This window comes from Hoplias malabaricus, chromosome X2 (assembly GCF_029633855.1).
Source record: "Hoplias malabaricus isolate fHopMal1 chromosome X2, fHopMal1.hap1, whole genome shotgun sequence".
NCBI lineage: Eukaryota > Metazoa > Chordata > Actinopteri > Characiformes > Erythrinidae > Hoplias > Hoplias malabaricus.
Genome location: NC_089819.1, coordinates 22,831,058 through 22,851,527, shown reverse-complemented (window position 1 = coordinate 22,851,527; position 20,470 = coordinate 22,831,058). Strand labels below are relative to the sequence as shown.

At 42.1% G+C, this 20,470-nt stretch overlaps 1 protein-coding gene across 1 annotated transcript in view; it reads right to left on the bottom strand.

Moving 5' to 3' along the window:
- The window catches only part of LOC136677369 (extracellular matrix organizing protein FRAS1-like), a 177,743-nt gene that overhangs the window by 3,252 nt on the left and 154,021 nt on the right, over positions 1 to 20,470 (bottom strand). Inside the window, exons 48-68 of the mRNA XM_066654892.1 lie at positions 17,216 to 17,329; positions 16,803 to 16,953; positions 14,992 to 15,151; positions 14,376 to 14,544; positions 13,283 to 13,529; positions 12,800 to 13,144; positions 11,804 to 11,964; positions 11,189 to 11,336; positions 10,905 to 11,110; positions 8,897 to 9,053; positions 8,252 to 8,452; positions 7,123 to 7,310; positions 6,422 to 6,697; positions 5,754 to 5,986; positions 5,244 to 5,404; positions 4,261 to 4,475; positions 3,801 to 3,951; positions 1,983 to 2,090; positions 1,467 to 1,626; positions 1,257 to 1,373; positions 155 to 321 (exon numbers count right to left, since the gene is read on the bottom strand). Of these exons, the coding sequence (XP_066510989.1) occupies positions 155 to 321; positions 1,257 to 1,373; positions 1,467 to 1,626; positions 1,983 to 2,090; positions 3,801 to 3,951; positions 4,261 to 4,475; positions 5,244 to 5,404; positions 5,754 to 5,986; positions 6,422 to 6,697; positions 7,123 to 7,310; positions 8,252 to 8,452; positions 8,897 to 9,053; positions 10,905 to 11,110; positions 11,189 to 11,336; positions 11,804 to 11,964; positions 12,800 to 13,144; positions 13,283 to 13,529; positions 14,376 to 14,544; positions 14,992 to 15,151; positions 16,803 to 16,953; positions 17,216 to 17,329 (3,835 nt within the window). The remainder of the gene's footprint in view (positions 1 to 154; positions 322 to 1,256; positions 1,374 to 1,466; positions 1,627 to 1,982; positions 2,091 to 3,800; positions 3,952 to 4,260; positions 4,476 to 5,243; positions 5,405 to 5,753; positions 5,987 to 6,421; positions 6,698 to 7,122; positions 7,311 to 8,251; positions 8,453 to 8,896; positions 9,054 to 10,904; positions 11,111 to 11,188; positions 11,337 to 11,803; positions 11,965 to 12,799; positions 13,145 to 13,282; positions 13,530 to 14,375; positions 14,545 to 14,991; positions 15,152 to 16,802; positions 16,954 to 17,215; positions 17,330 to 20,470) is intronic.

The following is a 20,470-nucleotide window of genomic DNA, read 5'->3' as shown; positions in this document are numbered from 1 at the left end:
CCATAATTCCGATCCATAATTGCAGTCTCTGATCAGACAAAGCAAGTCGCTCTGGATAAAACCACCTGCTAAATGTAAACACCAAGGTCTGGCTAGATTTGGTCAGCTGAAATTCACATTTGGATCATGTTTTAACAAGAACCAGTGTTTTTACCCATGGAAAAAGCTCCTTTGTAGTCCATCTCAGCCATGGACATGTCTGCAGTGGCTGGGTCCATCATGAAGACCTTCTCATTGTTGCACAGCTGGAACTCAGTGTTGAGGGAGTAGACCACTGGAACAGGACGATTTGTCTGCTGGAACGCAATAGGAACCAGGAATCTGTAAAAAATAAATATATATATTTTAAATATGGGGAATGTTATATTGGGTGGTGGTGCAGCAGGTTAGTTTCGCAGTCACACAGCTCCAGGGACCTGGAGGTTGTGGGTTCAAGTCCCGCTCCGGGTGACTGTCTGTGAGGAGTGTGGTGTGTTCTCCTTGTGTCTGCGTGGGTTTCCTCCGGGTGACTGTCTGTGAGGAGTGTGGTGTGTTCTCCCTGTGTCCGCGTGGGTTTCCTCCGGGTGACTGTCTGTGAGGAGTGTGGTGTGTTCTCCCTGTGTCCGCATGGGTTTCCTCCGGGTGCTCCGGTTTCCTCCCACAGTCCAAAAACACGTTGGTAGGTGGATTGGTGACTCAAAAGTGTCCATAGGTGTGAGTGAATGTGTGTGTGTGTGTCGCCCTGTGAAGGATGGCCTTCCCCTCCAGGGTGTGTTCCTGCCTTGCGCCTAGAGATTTAGGGTAGGCTCCGGACCCACCGCGATCCTGAATTTGATAAGTGGTTACAGACAATGAATGAATTAATAAATAAATTTATGTTATATTTTGTGGGGTGGTTTCTCAAACAGAGATTAAGCCTAATCCTGGATTACCCAGCATTCTGAATTGAAATTTTCCATTGAAAGGAGGGGATAGTCTAGGTCTAGGCTTAACCCTATCTGGGAAAGCACCCGTGTTTAAAATGAAGGATATCAATGAACCACTTTGAAACACTTCACACCTTAAAACACTTCTTACTCTTTAAAACACTGGAGCTATGTGGCAACGACACTACCTTTACTGCCAACATGCCTCACCAGATTCTTGTTTTGTCAGCTTCTTAGAAGTCCAGTTTACCAATTAAGTTCAAATATAATTTAGATTAGTTCAAGTTGTATAACAGCCCTTTCCTTCATTAAAGCCTATGCACTGGCTGTAAACATCACATTATGACCTACTTTTCTGGAGCGTGTGCAGTGCAGGAGAGGGGTTTGTCTCCTGGGTCGATCCATGGCTGAGTGGGCTGCACTGTGCAGGGGATCAGGAACACTGTGTACTCTCCAGAGTAGTCTTTCCTGGAGAAACAAGAGAAAAAAAAAATACAGCCTCAGCCTCAACAGGACACACCTGTGTGACCGAACAGGACGGGACCGGACTGATGGGTGTACCTGCTATAAGAGCTAGTGGCCCTCCACAGTTGATAGGGGGAGTCAAATGTCTGTGCGCTCCACACCAGCTGCAAGTCAAAGTCGATACCTCCCAGGTGGTCCGGTGCCATAAGGTGGGACTTGTGTCCAGGAAGTGTGTGGTGTTCAGGAACAAACTGGCCTGGAAAACACAAAAAAGGAGGATTTATGTGGTATAGCATACGTAGGCAACACTTCAGATGGGAGTTTGGCCACAAAACAAAAACAGGATACTCACAATAAAATTAATCAAATGGAATAATAACAACACACTACAGTTCAACACAACACAATATAACAGACTCATATTTCCAGTTCATATTTTCAGTATATACATCTGTGTATAATCCTCTACAATCAGTACACGTTTACAACAAATCTAAACATTAATAAACGATAAGTAACAAAACGTTCATCTTAATTAATAAGATTGATTACATTATGGAATAAAATTTTGCGCCTGATTAATTCTTCCTGAAAGTGGTCATAAAAACATACCTCTGAATTTAGCATGCGTCTTAAACTCAATCACGAGTCGTCCATCCTCTCTGATAAAGATGCGGATGATCTGGAGTCTGGCTGAGAGCACACTGTCCGTCTGAATTCCTGAAAAGAACAAAAGAAATATGATTGATTGGACGTACTGGTACCTAAGGTTGAATATACACAGAGAGATATAGCAGAGATGAAATGTCTTTTATCATTTACTGAAATGTACAGCACTGTGCAAAAGTTTTAGGCACCCTATTTTTTTGAGTACAAATTCTGTTATAGATATTTACTTTATGAATTCAGTACAAAAACATTTTAGATTTACTTTACCAATAATAATAATAATAATAATAATAATAATAATAATAATAATGTTACAAAAATAATAATAATAATAATTGTATGTCTGCAAAAATGCAACTTATTAAAAAAGAGATTACATTCAAAATAATTAATAAAGAAAAAAAGAAGTGTGACAATCCAACTTCTTAAAAGAACAGTAGCAGATTCTCCAAGACGCTCAGTAAAACTACCATCTAATTTCTTTAGAAAACTGTATAAACTGTACCTATGTACCTACAAAATAAAGCAAACGGTCGTCACATATAATACTGACCTTCTTTCGTTTATTAATGTTTACTGCACTTTGTTGTCTTTTTCTTTCAAGTAATTTCAAGTAAAAGAATTTATTCCATTATATTTAAGTCATCTTTACTTTGCAACATTTTCAGTATGTGTACAAGGGTTGGAGAATAAAAGTGAAACACCTGGTTTTAGACCACAATAATTTATTAGTACGGTGTAGGGCCTCCTTTTGCGGCCAATACAGCGTCAGTTCGTCTTGGGAATGACATATACAAATCCTGCACAGTGGTCAGAGGAATTTTAAGCCATTCTTCTTGCAGGATAGTGGCCAGGTCACTACGTGATGCTGGTGGAGGAAAACGTTTCCTGACTCGCTCCTCCAAAACACCCCAAAGTGTCTCAATAATATTTAGATCTGGTGACTGTGCAGGCCATGGGAGATGTTCAACTTCACTTTCATGTTCATCAAACCAATCTTTCACCAGTCTTGCTGTGTATTGGTGCATTGTCGTCCTGATACACGGCACCGCCTTCAGGACACAATGTTTGAACCATTGGATGCACATGGTCTTACTGGTGCAAAGTTTGGCCACCAGGCTGCTCCAATTTAGCCATGAAACCTCCCACTCTAAAATGACTGGTGTTTCAGTTTCATTGTCCAACCCCTGTAGATGCACTAAGAAAAGGGCAAATTTGGAAAATAGAGAAAAGATTTCTGATCCTTGAGCTCTAGTTTCATATGTTTAATAGGTTTTGGATCAGAAATACTGAATATAAAACACCTATATTAACAATATTTAAACATGATTAATCCTATTAAGTTTTGTAAATGATCAATGGACACTGAGACCATTATAAAAATATGCTGTTAAAAATGTATTCTGCTAAATCCTGCATACCAAAGTACATATAAAAATACTCAACATGAACACTTTTATATCCAATTAATAATTTGAATTCAGTGTGGTTAGAACCAGTTTTAATTAGGAGACACATAACCTAATCCTAATCAAACCAAAACAAATAAAACAACAACAAAATAAATCTTATAATATTATTAACTCCAGGTGGTGTTTTGCAAAAAGAACAGTGTACAAAAAGAACAATGCCTGGAGTTCATTTTCTATTAATTGATGGAAAGTGATATTATTCACTCACAACTAAAACAGGAACATTCTATTTTCTTTAACCAGGCTGTTTGGATTAGTTTGAGTCGAGGCTTTGTGTGCTGGCTCATACCTGTCCTCCACAGCACGGTGTCGTAAAAGAAGGAAAACTCCATCTCAGTGTGGTGCTCGAGAGAGGCCCAGCCTCGAGGAGCCGTCACATAGATGTAGGACACGTAAAGAGGCACCTGGACTGTGAGGAAGGACTGAGCTGAGTCTCTGACCTGAAACAGAAAGAACATGTCGATTAGATTTACATCCAGAGGAACCCTTCGTAAACTAATCAGCTTCAGCAGGTGGAGTTACTTCTATAAAGCACTATTCGAATCAGGAGCAAATCACCCACTCTTTCACTTAAGCTCACTCAACATAAACTGCTACATCTAACACAACAGATTCTCAAATACACCAATCAGACCACTGCCATGTGATGTGGATTACACTGATTATCTGTATACGGTGTCAGTTTAATGTAAGTTCTCCATGTTTCACCAGATCTAAACTGTGGTTTCACGTTTAAACACAAATCTCACCTGGAAGTCAGCGGTGACTGATCCTCCACACACATCGATCAGCTCGGTCATGTCATAGTAGGCGTCAAACGTCCAGATGCAGCTCTTCAAGTTCAGGTGTTTGTACAGCTGGATGGTCCTGGCCTCTCGGATGTTAGGGTTGAACTGATAAGGTCGATCATATCCAGGGCCCAAAGATATACTGTCATATGACACATCATCCAGAAAGCCCGTTTCTAGAGGGAGGAAGAGACATGAATGCTGCTCTCCAGAGGAGTCTCTAGCTCTAGAAAACTTTCTCAGAAAAGCTAATCTAATTCACTAATCAAATTCAATTCACTTTCAAATGAAGTACAGGGCGGGCCATTTATATGGATACACCTTAATAAAATGGGAATGGTTGGTGATATTAACTTCCTGTTTGTGGCACATTAGTATAAGGGAGGGGGGAAACTTTTCAAGATGGGTTTTGACCATGGTGGCCATTTTGAAGTCGGCCATTTTGGATCCAACTTTTGTTTTTTCAATGGGAAGAGGGTCATGTGACACATCAAACTTTTTGGGAATTTCACAAGAAAAACAATGGTGTCCTAGATGAACAGTTTCCTGGAAAGTGGATTGGTCGTCATGGGCCATTTGAATGGCCCCCAAGGTCTCCTGATCTGACCCCCTTAGACTTTTATCTTTGGGGTCATTTGAAGGCAATTGTCTATGCTGTGAAGATACGAGATGTGTTGGATCCATATAAATGGCCCACCCTGTATAAAGCCATTTGAATTTTCTAGGTCAAAATAATAAGTATTTTACTATTAAAAGAATTATAATAGTAGTTCTGTATTGTCAGATCTTGTAAGAGAACACAAAAGAGTTATTATAAGGCACCAGACTAAAATTAATCAACAGATGAGAATATTTCAAAAATTAATGGATGGTAATTCTTTGAGGATAACAGACTAAGGGAACGTAAGTGTTCAGACTACAGTCCTGGAGGTAGTGCTCCTCACCAGAGATGCCCTGCAAGTCTTTGAGAGTGACCAGGTTGGAGCAGATGTGTTGTTGGCGGTAAATGGACTCAGAGAGGAGGAAGTGGAGGTTGTGTAGGGGCATGGTGGACACCAGAGGAAGCATCCCATCCTGATGAGGAATCTGCACTGAGATGTGAATCCTACAGGGAATATTAGAGATAATGTTATATAATAAGCTACTGAATCCTATCAGATGACTAGATTACTACATTATCATTGACCCTTGAGGATTACCACTAAAATGAATTTCCATGTTTAATATGCAATAGTCCAAATCCATTTTTGGATTTGGATTATTACATGGATTTTAATCTGTTTTATCCTCAATTTAGTAATTTCCTGTGCCAGAAATTTAGCTAGGTCTCCCTCCTACCATAGATAGATCGATAGATAGATAGTGTCCTAACTAGATATTTTAAAATAATATTGTATGCACTTCTACACCATCACCTAGAATATGGATGTTTTAACAGCTTCACTACTACAAACCTGTTGGGGTGCTCTTTGTGTTTGACGTCTAGATATTTCAGTGTGGCGATGAAGGACTGGGCCTGGAAGCCGCGGGCAGTTCCAGTGGTCACCGGAGTATGGCATATAGAGCCCTCTGTGCCAATGGTGGCAATGTTGCTTCTGAGTGGCGTCCCCAGGTGTCCGGCTTTATCCCTCGCCTGAGCCACACAACGCACATGGAAGCGCCGGCTGAAGTAGATGCTGTCCAGCACCTTTGAAGAATATTTTTAATTAATACCATGTGATTATTACCAACAACAGTACGCACAAACAGCTTATAAGGTGATCATTTTAGAGTTGTACTCATCACAGCTTGCATTAAAAACCAAGTTGTACTAACAATCGACAACATCTGGAGAATAAGTGAAATATAGAAAATATTACATAATCTGCAATATGTTGAAGAAACAATGAGGCAAAATAAAAATAAAAGTACTACAAAGCAATGAACACATTTTGTAAACAATTTTGAACCATTTCTATTGGTTACATTTAAATGCATTGATCTGATAATAAGCAATTACATACTGTTCTATTACACAAGTCTTGACTTAATGATAAACGTTTGTGTAACAGAAACGTTGTGTAAACTAGATTTTAAATCAGACATTTTATTCTGTGACATTTTCTAAAAATAAAATACAAACCATGTGATTGACGGTTGTATAAGGTGTGTTATCTGTGACCGTCTCGAAGGGGGACCTGGCCCCGCTGGTGTCTGTTGGGGCCGCCACCTCCCAGCTGAAGTGGATGGAAGTTTGATTGATGCCTGCCTCCTCACAGCGCCCCCTCATTACTGAGTATTTAGGGTAGTGGGGGTCACAAGGTGTCACACAGACCAGAGGATAGCCTGGAGATGGAGATTTCTTACTGCCCTCTTTTGTCACCTCCTGGACATAGTCATAGTCTGAGAGCGACACTACCTGCAATAACAGCGAAGGATACAATTCACATATTGCTGTATTTATTTAGTCTATATTTTATAGCTACAGAGATGGGCTGTTGTAACGGTAGGAACTTTGCTTAAGGACCCTTACTGGTACAGCATGAAATGCTTACCTGAGCGCCATGTGGAACCCCATGTTCCACCCTGAGGTCAGCAGTGTTACCCAGTGCTATTACCCACTATATTACACCTAGCTTTAGGGCTCAGAAGTTCTCAAAGTGAACTCACCCTTATAAAGGTGTAGAAGTATTTGGTGTAGCTGTATTGTTGAAATATAATTATTAATTTCATAATGAGTATGATGAAATACATTTGCAATCAGTTTATATGGTGCATCTTTGGACAAAAACACATGATACAAATGAATTTTTATTTTTTCCTATCTCCAAAACCAGATCTTACAATAGGAGGAGCGGGGAGGATAAGACTCCCTGCAGCTTCCTGGTCCAGAATAGTGACTGTCGCCATGGTGACTTCCCCCAGCACAGCTTCCACTGGGTCATCTGGACCGAGAACCAATGAGAAAGACTCGTGCCATTCTCGCTCCTCATTGGACAAGATCTCCACTTTAAAGAGAATGTGGTCCACACCTAAAAAGGCAAGAATATAGACACACCTTCAGTTTGCATCTACAAAAGAAACAGGTCCAGGTGGCGTATCTAATATTTCTCCTATTGAATTTGTTTAAAGGAAATTACATAATTATATTCTGGTTCGTTTTTGCTTGTTTTAAATGGGATAGGATATGAAAAATAATCATTTGTTCAGTGCATGTGCACATTTATTCCAAGATCTGGAGCTCACCAATCCACACTGGATAAGAGTTTTGTGGGCTGCATAAGTTAGAAAACACAAGTTGTCTGATTCTACTCTGCTTCTGAGGTAAAATGAAGAAATTTAGAGTTGTCCCGCCTCCTTATCTGAGTTTCTCTAATCACAGTATGGAGCAAAACAGACGTGCAAAAAAAGAAGTGCAGAGAAGTAAAAGCACCATTTAAATATGAAGCAGACATGGCCTTGAGGTTAGAGAAGCGAGCCGGTTTAAGTCCCCTGCTATTGAGCAAGACACCTAACCCCCCAAACTGCTCCCTGAGTGCCAAGGAGGCTGGCAGCACCCTGTTCCGGTTGTGTGTGTTTGTGTTCACTGCCTCTAGTGTGTGTGAAGAATTGCTTACTAGTGTGTGTTTGTGTGCTCACTATCACGGATGGATTAAATGCAGAACAACAATTTCCCTAAGGGGATCAATAAAGGTCTTTCCTCTCTTCTTCTTCTACTTCTCCATGGAGAAGACCAAGAACCAAGCCAAAATGGCTAAAAAGCCAGAGCTTCCGCTCCTTGCTCCTGAGCTTGCGAGCTAAATTAAACTGTGGCTCATACTCATTTAAACGAAACAGATGCTAAAACCAGTCGTTCTGAAATAAATTACCTCACAATACTGACTCGAAATTTATAGAGTTTCATGCACATGCTTTTAAATGAGCAGAAATACCCGGCTATCATTGTGGAACAATTTTACTATACTTTACTAACCAGGGCTGAACTTGAGCACCCGACTCTTGGGGTTGTAGTCCACTCCAGACTGGGCTGATCCATCCCTGGTGCTGCAGCGGATCTTGGAAGTCCGGTCTAGGTCTCCTTTACGGATAACTTTAATGTTAAGAATCTCAATTCCATCTGGACCAGAGGGCTCTCTCACTTGGTAAGAAGCTTGTTCAAACTCAATGGTCGGAGCTGGAAAGTAAATAATGAAAAAATGTAGCAAAAGTGAACTTAAAGATCAATGGTGGTCTTAATCATAGCTTCCAGGGAAAAAGACGAGTGATGGTGACCAATTAGCATCATCACATTTGCAGGATAACTGTTCTTCTTTAAATTGTAGCTCACTCCCAAATACATCCAGCCCAGTCCTTTATCTCTGACAATATATACATAGTATTATGGAAAATAAATACGTCTAGTAGAACACAAGAGTGGCAAAAATATTTGTGCAGTAAGTTAACTTTGGCCCACTTTTACCTGCAATCTGAATGTAGATATCCTTGCCATACGGGGACTCCTATTAATCTTACTGAAACATTTGGGTCACTGGTGCTGATATCCATAGTATACTTAGAAAACCTTACAAGAACAGAATCATCAATCTGTCAATCCGTCAATCTGTAATAAAACTCTCACCATCCTCATCGTTTGTGATTGTCACAGTGACGATATCGTTGACCCCGATCATGGCTCCACTCCAGTGATCTCCCTGTGGTGTTCCCAGGTGAACCTGGAACTCCTCTTCAGGCTCAAACACTGAGTCATCATTGATGTAAACCGTGCAGTTCTTCACCTGCAGACAGAGAACATCCCATCTGTTACTCTACACACAAAATATGACACGAAACATAGTCTGAAAAATGAGTGAATGTATTAGTAACTACACATATATTAAAGAATCCCTTAATACATTTGTTAATGAATGAATGGAGGAATGGATGGTTGAATGAATGAATGAAGTGCGTAATGGAATGGCTAGAAAAAACAAGCTGTGATTTTTACCGTTTACTTCACCTTATGTTCAGGAGTACGTGAATTTGGAAAACTCTTCTGTAGCCTTGCTGTGTTTTTAGCAGCATGGCGGTTTATTCCCAAACTAGATTTTAATGCATGCTTGTACATCATGGAGTATACATTAATTAAGCTTTTTATATCACAGACTGTGTTACCTACATGTAATTTATTATACAGGGTGGGCCTTTTATATGGATACACCTTAATAAAATGGGAATGGTTGGTGATATTAACTTCCTGTTTGTTTCACATTAGTATATGGGAGGGGGGAAACTTTTCAAGATGGGTGGTGACCATGGCGGCCATTTTGGATCCAACTTTTGTTTTTTCAATCGGAAGAGGGTCATGTGACACATCAAACTCATTGAGAATTTCACAAGAAAACAATGGTGTGCTTGATTTTAACGTAACTTTATTCTTTCATGAGTTATTTACAAGTTTCTGACCACTTATAAAATGTGTTCAAAGAGCTCCCCATTGTGTTGGATTGTCAATGCAACCCTCTTCTCCCACTCTTCACACACTAATAGCAACACCACAGGAGAAATGCTAGCACAGGCTTCCAGTATCCGTAGTTTCAGGTGCTGTACCTCTTGTATCTTCACAGCATAGACAATTGCCTTCAGATGACCCCAAAAATAAAAGTCTAAGGGGGTCAGATCGGGAGACCTTGGGCCCGACTGGATCACAACGACCAATCCATTTCCAGGAAACTGTTCATCTAGGAATGCTCGGACCTGACACCCATAATGTGGTGGTGCACCATCTTGCTGGAAAACTTTATGGAACGTGACAACTTTAGTGCATAAAGAGGAAAACACATCATCACGTAGCAATTTCGCATATCCAGTGGCCTTGAGGTTTCCATTGATGAAGAATGGCCCCATTATCTTTGTACCCCATATACCACACCATACCATCAAGATGTGCAGCACCTGAAACTACGGATAATGGAAGCCTGTGCTAGCATTTCTCCTGCGGTGTTGCTATCAGTGTGTGAAGAGTTGGAGAAGAGGGTTGCATTGAAAATCCAACACAATGGGCAGCACTTTGAACACATTTTATAAGTGGTCAGAAACTTGTAAATAACTCATGAAAGAATAAAGTTACGTTAAAACATTAAGACCCTCTTCTGACTGAAAAAACAAAAGTTGGATCCAAAATGGCCGACTTCAAAATGGCCACCATGGTCACCACCCATCTTGAAAAGTTTCCCCCCTCCCATATACTAATGTGCCACAAACAGGAAGTTAATATCACCAACCATTCCCATTTTATTAAGGTGTATCCATATAAATGGCCCACCCTGTAGTGTGTTGAACTACACTGGTTTCTCATTAATTATAGTTATTTAATTACAGTTTCTATACACTTATATAAATCTAATTATTTACTGTTTGTTCCACTACAGTTCCAGAATATGCCACGAATGTTGCATGTACATACCGTTTCTGTAAAGAGTTACCATACTATCTTTAAAGATGGTTATCTTTTTACAGCTCTTACATAATTAATCTCAAACTAAACATGGCTATACATTTATTCCTTCTTTAAACTTTATGACTGAAAATGACTAAAGCATGGACTAATAGATAACCATCTGTAGCCAGAGATCAAGAGGAAAGATCACCTTTTCCCCTTTGAGAAAGACAATCCGAGAGACGTCTGCATTCCTCCTCTCTTCAAAGTCATCCATAACCATAGCAGACATAGTGCGAGTGAAGCAGCGGACGGAGGATTTGTAGGTGAGATCTCCAGTCCTGAAGACGGGGATGTTCAGGACTCCTTCCTTCTCCTTCACCGTATACGTCACCTTGTCAAACTGCATACTGGGAACTGGTGGGAGAAACACGAGGTTAAGAATTACTCTGCTACAACACTAAACAGCAACATTACATTTCACTCTGCACTTACTGTCTTGGGTGGTGTCAGTGATATAAACTGAAGCTTCGTATGGGTCTGTAAGCACAGCACCACTTGGAGAGCTGAGGAAAACAATGAAGGACTCCTTCCCTTCGATGGTGGGGTTCTGGATGTCATCCATTATGGTCAAACTACATGTCTAGAAAAAGAGGGATACACGGGTTTAGAAAAGTGTTTTTTCATTATTCCAAATAATGTGGGAACAAGTCCTCTTCGTATCAGTGCTACATAATCAAAGACTGGTTGAAAAAACGTTTTTATGTCACAGCATAACGGCAGAAGAAATGACACACCTGTCATAAGGGTTATGTGAGCTTTACTACAAAGCTGGAAATCACAATAACTGGAATAGGTGTTAAAACGTGTGGTCATGCCAGGTGTAATGAAGGACTGTAAGTTGTTATCTAAGTATCACTGCCCCTTTACCTTCACTGTAATAAAATATAATTCAGAGTCAGTGTTACTGCAATAAGAGTGCACCTGCAGAATCACTTTTCCCTTTAAAACTGCAGCTAACTTGTGGAAGGGACACGATGAAGGGAAACCTAAGGGATACACATTTTTATGAATCATGATTTTCAGAGCATTTTCAAGTTTACATCATACCTCTTCTGTCTTGCCAGGTCTGAACTCTACTTTCTTGGAGCTGGGGATGTAGTCCACTCCAGGTGTGGCAGAGTCCTGATCAGCCGGACGCGTGGCACACCACACTGAGGCCACAGAGGAGAGGTCACTGCCCTGTCGCAACACAGGGATCTCAATAGTGCCTGCGGAGGACACAAACATAAGATTAGCAGGCAACAGTAGGCTAGAGAAACAAATCAATTACAGGGGTTGGAGAATGAAAGTGAAACACCTGGTTTTAGACCACAATAATTTATTAGTTCGTCTTGGGAATGACATATACAAGTCCTGCACAGTGGTCAGAGGGATTTGAAGCCATTCTTCTTGCAGGATAGTGGCCAGGTCACTACGTGATGCTGGTGGAGGAAAACGTTTCCTGACTCACTCCTCCAAAACACCCCAAAGTGGCTCAATAATATTTAGATCTGGTGACTGTGCAGGCCATGGGGGATGTTCAACTTCACTTTCATGTTCATCAAACCAATCTTTCACCAGTCTTGCTGTGTATTGGTGCATTGTCGTCCTGATACACGGCACCGCCTTCAGGACACAATGTTTGAAACATTGGATGCACATGGTCTTACTGGTGCAATGTGCAGTTAATGAAGATTGGACACCAGGCTGCTCCAATTTAGCCATGAAACCTCCCACACTACAATGACAGGTGTTTCAGTTTCATTGTCTAACCCCTGTATGTTCCAACTGTAGCAAAATGAGGACAAAGTAAATGACCTCACTGGAGTCATGGCTCATTGCAATAATCCCCATAGCTTAGTAGTAAATAAGATCAAACTACTTTAATACTCTTAATTTCAGAAGAAATGTTGGATGAGCAGGTTCAGAACTTTTAGACCATGTTTAAGTAACAGAACTCTTATTTCATTCTGAAAAACACACTCATGCTCAGATCTTCATTTGCAAAATATAAATCTGAGGTGTGATTAAAGTAAAGCTAAGAAATCTCTCTGAACTACAGACCTGCGTCCTCGCTGAAGGTAAACGATGCGTTTCCGAGGAACACTGTGGAGGCATCGTTGGGGCCGTCGATAACGACTTTGGCTATGGTGATGTCTCCCATCCGAGCATTGTCCGAGGCGTCTGACAGAACCAGCTCAAACTCCTCGGACAGCTCATACTCACTGTCATCGATCAACTTCACATCACAGGTGGACATGCTGACACCTGGCCCAAAGATCACCCTGTTATCTCCAGTCATGCCTCTGCTTTTATAGTCAGAGCCGGACTCCAGAGCATGAAGACTGCTGCCCCGAGCTGATCGAGGAACAGTGTAACACAGAGCTGACACTGTGCTGCTCGTATCTCCTGAGAGGCAGAGGGGAAAAAATGATAAAGGTTTTAAGCCATGTATTTCATACATGTATAAATCTATCTTAAATATTTAAAAATCTATTAGAGATCTGATATTGTTTGATGTACAGGTCATAACAGAACACCACTGACCTCTCCTCTCAATGGGAGCGAAGATGAAGCCTGTGCTCTCATTGACATGGTAGGTTTTCTTGTCAAACTGTAGTGTAGGCTCATCCTCTGTGTCGTTGATGTTGACCTTGGCACGGGTCACTTGTCCCAGAAGAGCATACACAGGCATGCTGAGCTCCACAGTGAAACTCTCAATGTTCTCAAAGTAATTGTCATCATTGATCACAATGGTGCACACCTTGGTGTCCTCACGCTCATCAAACTGAACCTGGAGAACCAGATCAGAACAAAACACTGTTCATAGCTGAAGGGTATTTAAATGTTAAAGGATTATAGGATTATATATAAAAATATATCAGTGTGCAACTAACATTTACGTTATTGTCACGCCCTTGTCCTGTCATGTCTGTTTTCCCTGCCATGTGCTCTGTTTGTCATTGTCCATGTCTCCGCCCATGTCCCGCCTTTGTTCCTCCTCCTCGTCAGTGTCATTTGTCATCCTGCCCCCTCGTTATCTGTTCCAGGTGTCTCTTGTCTGCGTAATGTATTTAAGTTCCCTTGTCTCTGTACTTCCTTGCTGGACATTCCACCTTTGTTTTGTGCTCTCCAGTCTGTCTATCTTGTCTATCTCTCATGCCCTCCAAGTCAGTCTTTGTATCTCTTTTGTCTTTTATCTGTTTGTGTGTTTACTCTGTTTATGTCTATGTTCAAGTTTAGTCTGTTTAGCTTTCTATGTTTGTTTAGTTCTCGCTGTCCAGGTGTCTATTTAGCTTTATGTCTAAGATTAGTCTGTTTCTCTCTCTGTATGTTTAGCTCCCTCTACCTAGGTTTCTCAGTCCAGTTCCCTCTCTCTGTCCAAGTCTCTCTGTCTCAGTCTTTCTTTGTTTAAGTATTCTCTCTAGTTATCCCAGTCTGTTTTTGTATTATCATCTTGTGTTGTAAATAAAAGTTACTGTGTTTTAGCAAGTGCATCCGCCTCCGTCAGTCCGCCCCACGATCCCGACAGTTATGATAGTTTTTTAACCACTGTTTCAAAGTTAGTCTCCTAGCACTGCATCAGCAACCTCCCCTTTACACCTTCTGTAATAAAAAATCACTTCTAATGACTCTGTACCTGTCCAGCATGCTCCACATAGTCGTGTGGTCCAGGGCGAGAGCTGGCGGTGGAGGTGGAGGTAGCCGTGCCCTGCTCTGTTCGACACAGTACGATAGAGTACTGGTTGAGATTCCCTGTCCTCTTCACTGTAACCGCGACAGTACCTGCCTTCTCACTCACATTATAACTGCACACGCAAACAATTACACATTTTAATTACTCTGACATATATAATTAGACACTATTATTTGTATTATTACAGAAGAGTGTTTAACCAGTTTAAAAAAAACAAATATGTAAATTTTAAAAAAAGGAAGCCACAATACTAATGTTTGGTCATTTACATTTCTGGCAAACACCTACCATTTGTATGATTCCATTAAATGGTGTATTTCCACTAAAGAGAATCATGTAAACAATGCGAATATTGAGAAAGGACTATATACAAAAACAATGTTGAATACATTAATTATATTAATTACTAATAACCAGCTTAAAATCACTCCAATCGACATGCTTATCTCCAGCCATTTTTTAACACTTTTTCAGGAGGTTTTTAGGATGTGAGAGTACATACATATCTGCTAACAGATACACTAGACCTTTACAATATGGAGGCATCAGAGACACCCACCTGCTGTGTTCAAAGTTGATGAGGGACCACTGAATGTGGAAGACGTTGTCACTGACGATGTTGGGCTTGCTGTCCTTAACCAGAAACTTAAAGTTGTCCATGGTCTCCTGGAAGCCCTCCTCATTCAGAACGTAGCGGATGAGGCCAAGGTTTATATCCGCTGTAGGACAAGTTAAAATGTCAGTTAATTAATCTGAATAGACTAAGGTACTCAATCCCATTATATACGGATGGTTCACTGTAAATGTTTACAGGTTATTAGATGGTCACTGGGCGGCACAGTGGTGCAGCAGGTAGTGTCACAGTCACACAGCTCCAGGAGCGTGGTTTCCTCCAGGTGCTCCGGTTTCCTCCCACAGTCCAAAAACACACGTTGGTAGGAGGATTAGCGACTCAAAAGTGTCCATAGGTGTGAATGTGTGTGTCTGTGTGTTGCCCTGTGAAGGACTGCCGCCCCCTCCAGGGTGTATTCCTGCCTTGCGCTCAATGACTCCACGTAGGATCTGGACCCACCGCGACCCTGAACTGGATAAGTGTTACAGATAATGAATGAATGAATGAATGAATGAATGAGATAGATTGTCACTGACTTTTTCACATAACTTTACTTCAATTTAATGCTAACATTAATCAAAACCAAACCTAAACCCAATCCTTTGCTTCATCAGGTACTTTATTAATAAATAGAATAATGAAAAGTAATTGGGTCTGGGGACTATACAAAGTGGGAGCAATTCATGATAAATGATATAAATGACTGAACTGTAGCTTAATAATAACATATTTAACTACTGCTGTGAAACATTTGATGAAAGTATTTTTTTTTAATTAGTTTTGAAAAATTAAAATGTGGGCCCACAGACCAAGAGCTTAAAGGGGTCAATGATCCTAAAAAATGTAATATTTACTACTTATTCATTCATTCATTATCTGTAAGCGCTTATCCAATTCAGTGTTGCAGTGGGTCCAGAGCCTACCTATCCACCTACCTATCCACCTACCAACGTGTGTTTTTGGACTGTGGGAGGAAAGCGGAGCACCCGGAGGAAACCCACGCAGACACAGAGAGAACACACCACACTCCTCATAGACAGTCACCCGGAGGAAACCGACGCAGACACAGGGAGAACACACCACACTCCTCACAGACAGTCACCCGGAGGAAACCCACGCAGACACAGGGAGAACACAACACACTCCTCACAGACAGTCACCCGGAGGAAACCGACGCAGACACAGGGAGAACACACCACACTCCTCACAGACAGTCACCCGGAGGAAACCCACACAGACACAGGGAGAACACACCACACTCCTCACAGACAGTCACCCGGAGGGAACCCACGCAGACACTGGGAGAACACACCACACTCCTCACAGACAGTCACCCGGAGGAAACCCACGCAGACACAGGGAGAACACACCACACTCCTCACAGACAGTCACCCGGAGGAAACCCACGCAGACACAGAGAGAACACAACACACTCCTCACAGACAGTCACCCGGAGGAAACCCACGCAGACACAGGGAGAACACACCACACTCCTCACAGACAGTCACCCAGAGGAAGCCCACGCAGACACAGGGAGAACACACCAAACTCCTCACAGACAGTCACAGACCGGGAGCGAGAATCGAACCCACAACCTCCAGTTCCCCTGGAGCTGTGTGACTGCGGCACTAACCTGCTGCGCCACCGTGCCACGTTCTATTTACTACATAGCCCTTTAAAAACTATTTTATATTTTATATATGTTTTGCACTTATTAATAAAATAATGACCCACACTTGCAAGGATATGAGCAGTACCTTGTGCAAAGGAGGTTACAGGGGTTCCTGGTTTGAGTTTGCTCTCCAGATAGCCATGTTTGGGTTTGGTTGTGATCTCATAGGTCAGCTGACCGTCGTCTGTGTCAGGGTCGATAGTCAGCAGCTCCTTCTTTGTGATCAGGTTTGTGGCCTGAAAAACAATTTAAAATAAAATAGAAGTTACATGGTGAGTATGTGAGTGAATGTGTGTGTGTCGCCTTGTGAAGGACTGAATTCACTAATCAGAAAGGGTGTCTACACACCTTTGAAAATATCAGTATCACTTTGCGGCCGTGTCCAGATCTAGCCAGTTGGGGGCAGCATTGTTCAATAAATTATAGCATGACCATATCCTAAAATTACAGATGTTTTCTTTCCAGGTGTTGATTTAAGAAAAATACATGTGTTCTCACCTTGTTGTCCATGTATTCCAGCCACTGAAGGCCCAGGTTAGTGACAATGCGAGGCGTCCCATCATCAACAGGCATTATATCAATCTTAAATTTTTGAGGAGCTGCAGTGACCACCTGAAACCACACCGCAAAAAGATATTTTAACCACTCCATTAAGACATTTAAAAAGCACTGTTTCTACACTGAAGTCAATAAACCTTCATACACTTTGTGCCATTCCCAATCATGGCAGCCAAAGAAAATTCAAAGTTTCTTTGGCAGCATCCGAGTGATTGAGCCCAACATGTCTGAAGAGATTTAGTGCGCTTGGAGTGGCACTGTCATATTTTCAGTGGATGACAAGGTGAAGCAATTTCCTCCCTACAGCCCACCTAGACGATGTTTACTCATCAGCTTTCTGACAGCTCGCTGACATGACTAGAAGAGAGGAGAGCTGCTGCTGAGAGAGACTGGTATCAGTTGATGGAGTGTGTGAGACAGTGAGAGAGAAGGATTCAGTGTCCTCTCTGTTTTATTAAAGCAATAATTTGCATGATTTCCCCCTTTGGCCAAACACAGTAAATCACTCCAGACAAGTTTGGAGTCAAAAGTTGAGCTGCAATGAAGCTAATTTGGCTAATAATTACAGTTTTATTTTCATTCAGAACCTATTTTAAGAACATTCTTAAAATGACGAGTATTGGCCTATAACTGGCCTATAAGCTTATCACTTAAACAGTCACACTGATCAACCATTTACACAAATAACAAAGACAGAGCCTGACAATAAAATGTTTATGAACACAGTGGCTGTACAATCTCTTCCCATTTCTGCCTTTTCTCTTTATCTGCTGAACTGCTGACGGGTAACACTCTGTTTGCAGTTTTTCTGGACTGACACATGAAGAGTTAAATGTGTGCCAATTTATAGGTTTAATATGTGACAGGTGGAGAAAAACTGGCACTGTGGTGGCAGGCTACACATTTACTTCAGGATAAATATTCAGTATCTTTGACTGCGGAATGTATTCTACATTAATGGAAGATTTTAATGTTGTGTTGATTTTAATCGCCCCATTTCATCTCCAAAATATGTTCTTTTATTTGACACATTTCTATAATATAACATTACAAATATTCACTTCGCCCCCTCCAGGGTGTATTCCCGCCTTGCGCCCAATGATTCCAGGTAGGCTCTGGACCCACCGTGACCCTGAACTGGATAAGGGTTACAGATAATGAATGAATGAATGAAATATTAACTTCTGAGTGTGTGTGTGTCTGGCGCCCCCTCCAGGGGGTGTTCCCGCTTTGCGCCCAATTATTCCGGGTAGGCTCTGGACCCACCGCTGAATTGGATAATGAATGAATGAATGAATGAATGAATATTCACTTCTCCCTCTAGAGAAGAGAATGTAATGTACCTTTAGGGTATAATGTACATATTTATAAAAAACATTGTATCTTATTTTCAGAGTGCATGAACTGCAAGTGTAAATTAAGGTAAATACATTTTGGGTTTTTGCTTATTTAACGAGACACCCCTAAATGTGGAATTCTTAGTTGACTCTTTCATAAATGACTAAGATTAACTGTTATCAGGAAACAAATCCTTGGTCTGAGGGTCAAATCTGGCTGTCAACCAAATTTAGTGTTAAACAACATTAAAGCTCAGAAGTAACGAAAGCCCCCCCAGTTCAAATAATGCTGTGACAGGAGCTGAAGTTAATTTCACAACTCATGTTCTTTTTATGGGTGGCACGGTGGTGCAGCAGGTTAGTGTCGCAGTCACACAGTTCCAGGGACCTGGGGGTTGTGGGTTCGATTCCCACTCCGGGTGACTGTCTGTGAGGAGTTAGTGTGTTCTTCCCGTTGTAAGGAGTTGGTGTGTTCTTCCCGTGTTCGCATGGGTTTCCTCCGGGTGACTGTCTGTGAGGAGTTGGAGTTCTTCCCGTTGTAAGGAGTTGGTGTGTTCTTCCCGTGTTCGCATGGGTTTCCTCCGGGTGACTGTCTGTGAGGAGTGTGGTGTGTTCTCCCTGTGTCTGTGTGGGTTTCCTCTGGGTGACTGTCTGTGAGGAGTGTGTTGTGTTCTCCCTGTGTCTGCGTGGGTTTCCTCCGGGTGACTGTCTGTGAGGAGTGTGGTGTGTTCTCTATGTGTCTGCGTGGGTTTCCTCTGGGTGACTGTCTGTGAGGAGTGTGGTGTGTTCTCCCTGTGTCTGCGTGGGTTTCCTCCAGGTGACTGTCGGTGAGGAGTGTGGTGTGTTCTCCCTGTGTCTGCGTGGGTTTCCTCTGGGTGACTGTCTGTGAGGAGTGTGGTGTGTTCTCCCTGTGTCTGCCTGGGTTTCCTCCGGGTGACTGTCTGTGAGGAGTTTGGTGTGTTCTCCCTGTGTCTGCGTGGGTTTCCTCCAGGTGCTCCGGTTTCCTCCCACAGTCCAAAAACACACGTTGTTAGGTGGATTGGTGACTCAAAAGTGTCCGTGAGTGTGTGAATGAATGTGTGTGTGTGTGTGTTGCCCTGTGAAGGACTGGCGCCCCCTCCAGTGTGCATTCCCGCCTTGCATCCAATGATTCCAGGTATGCTCTGGACCCCCCGCGACCCTGAATTGGATAAGCGGCTACAGATAATGAATGAATGAATGTTCTTTTTATGCAGTAAATAAGAACGACACAAGCTCAGAACAGCTTGCAGAGAAGCAGTGGAAATGCTGGGAAGATGATCCAGCACTAAACTGACTCGACCCCAAACCTCCCCCAGAGGCAACACCACAAGTCTGCCGGAGTAAACGCCATCAAAATTGCATAAGCTACAGCTACTTTAACCAAACTGAAGTGGAAAAGTCTGAGAGTTTGAATAAACAATAATACGGGCTAATCATTTCATATACCCGCTTTGCTGAAGTAACAGCTTCTCCACATCTGGGGACACTTTACGTTAGAAACTCTGTGAGGAGTTTATGGTATTCTGCCACACACAGCCCAATGCTGCCTGGATTTATACTCCTCTAGATGCTCCTGAGCTCCACACCGTAATTACAATAAAGAGACTTATTATCATCCCGTGGCGGCATGGTGGCGCAGCAGGTAGGTGTCGCAGTCACACAGCTCCAGGGGCCTGGAGGTTGTGGGTTCGATTCCCGCTCCGGGTGACTGTCTGTGAGGAGTTGGTGTGTTCTCCCCGTGTCCGCGTGGGTTTCCTCCGGGTGCTCCGGTTTCCTCCCACAGTCCAAAAACACACGTTGCAGGTGGATTGGCGACTCGAAAGTGTCCATAGGTGTG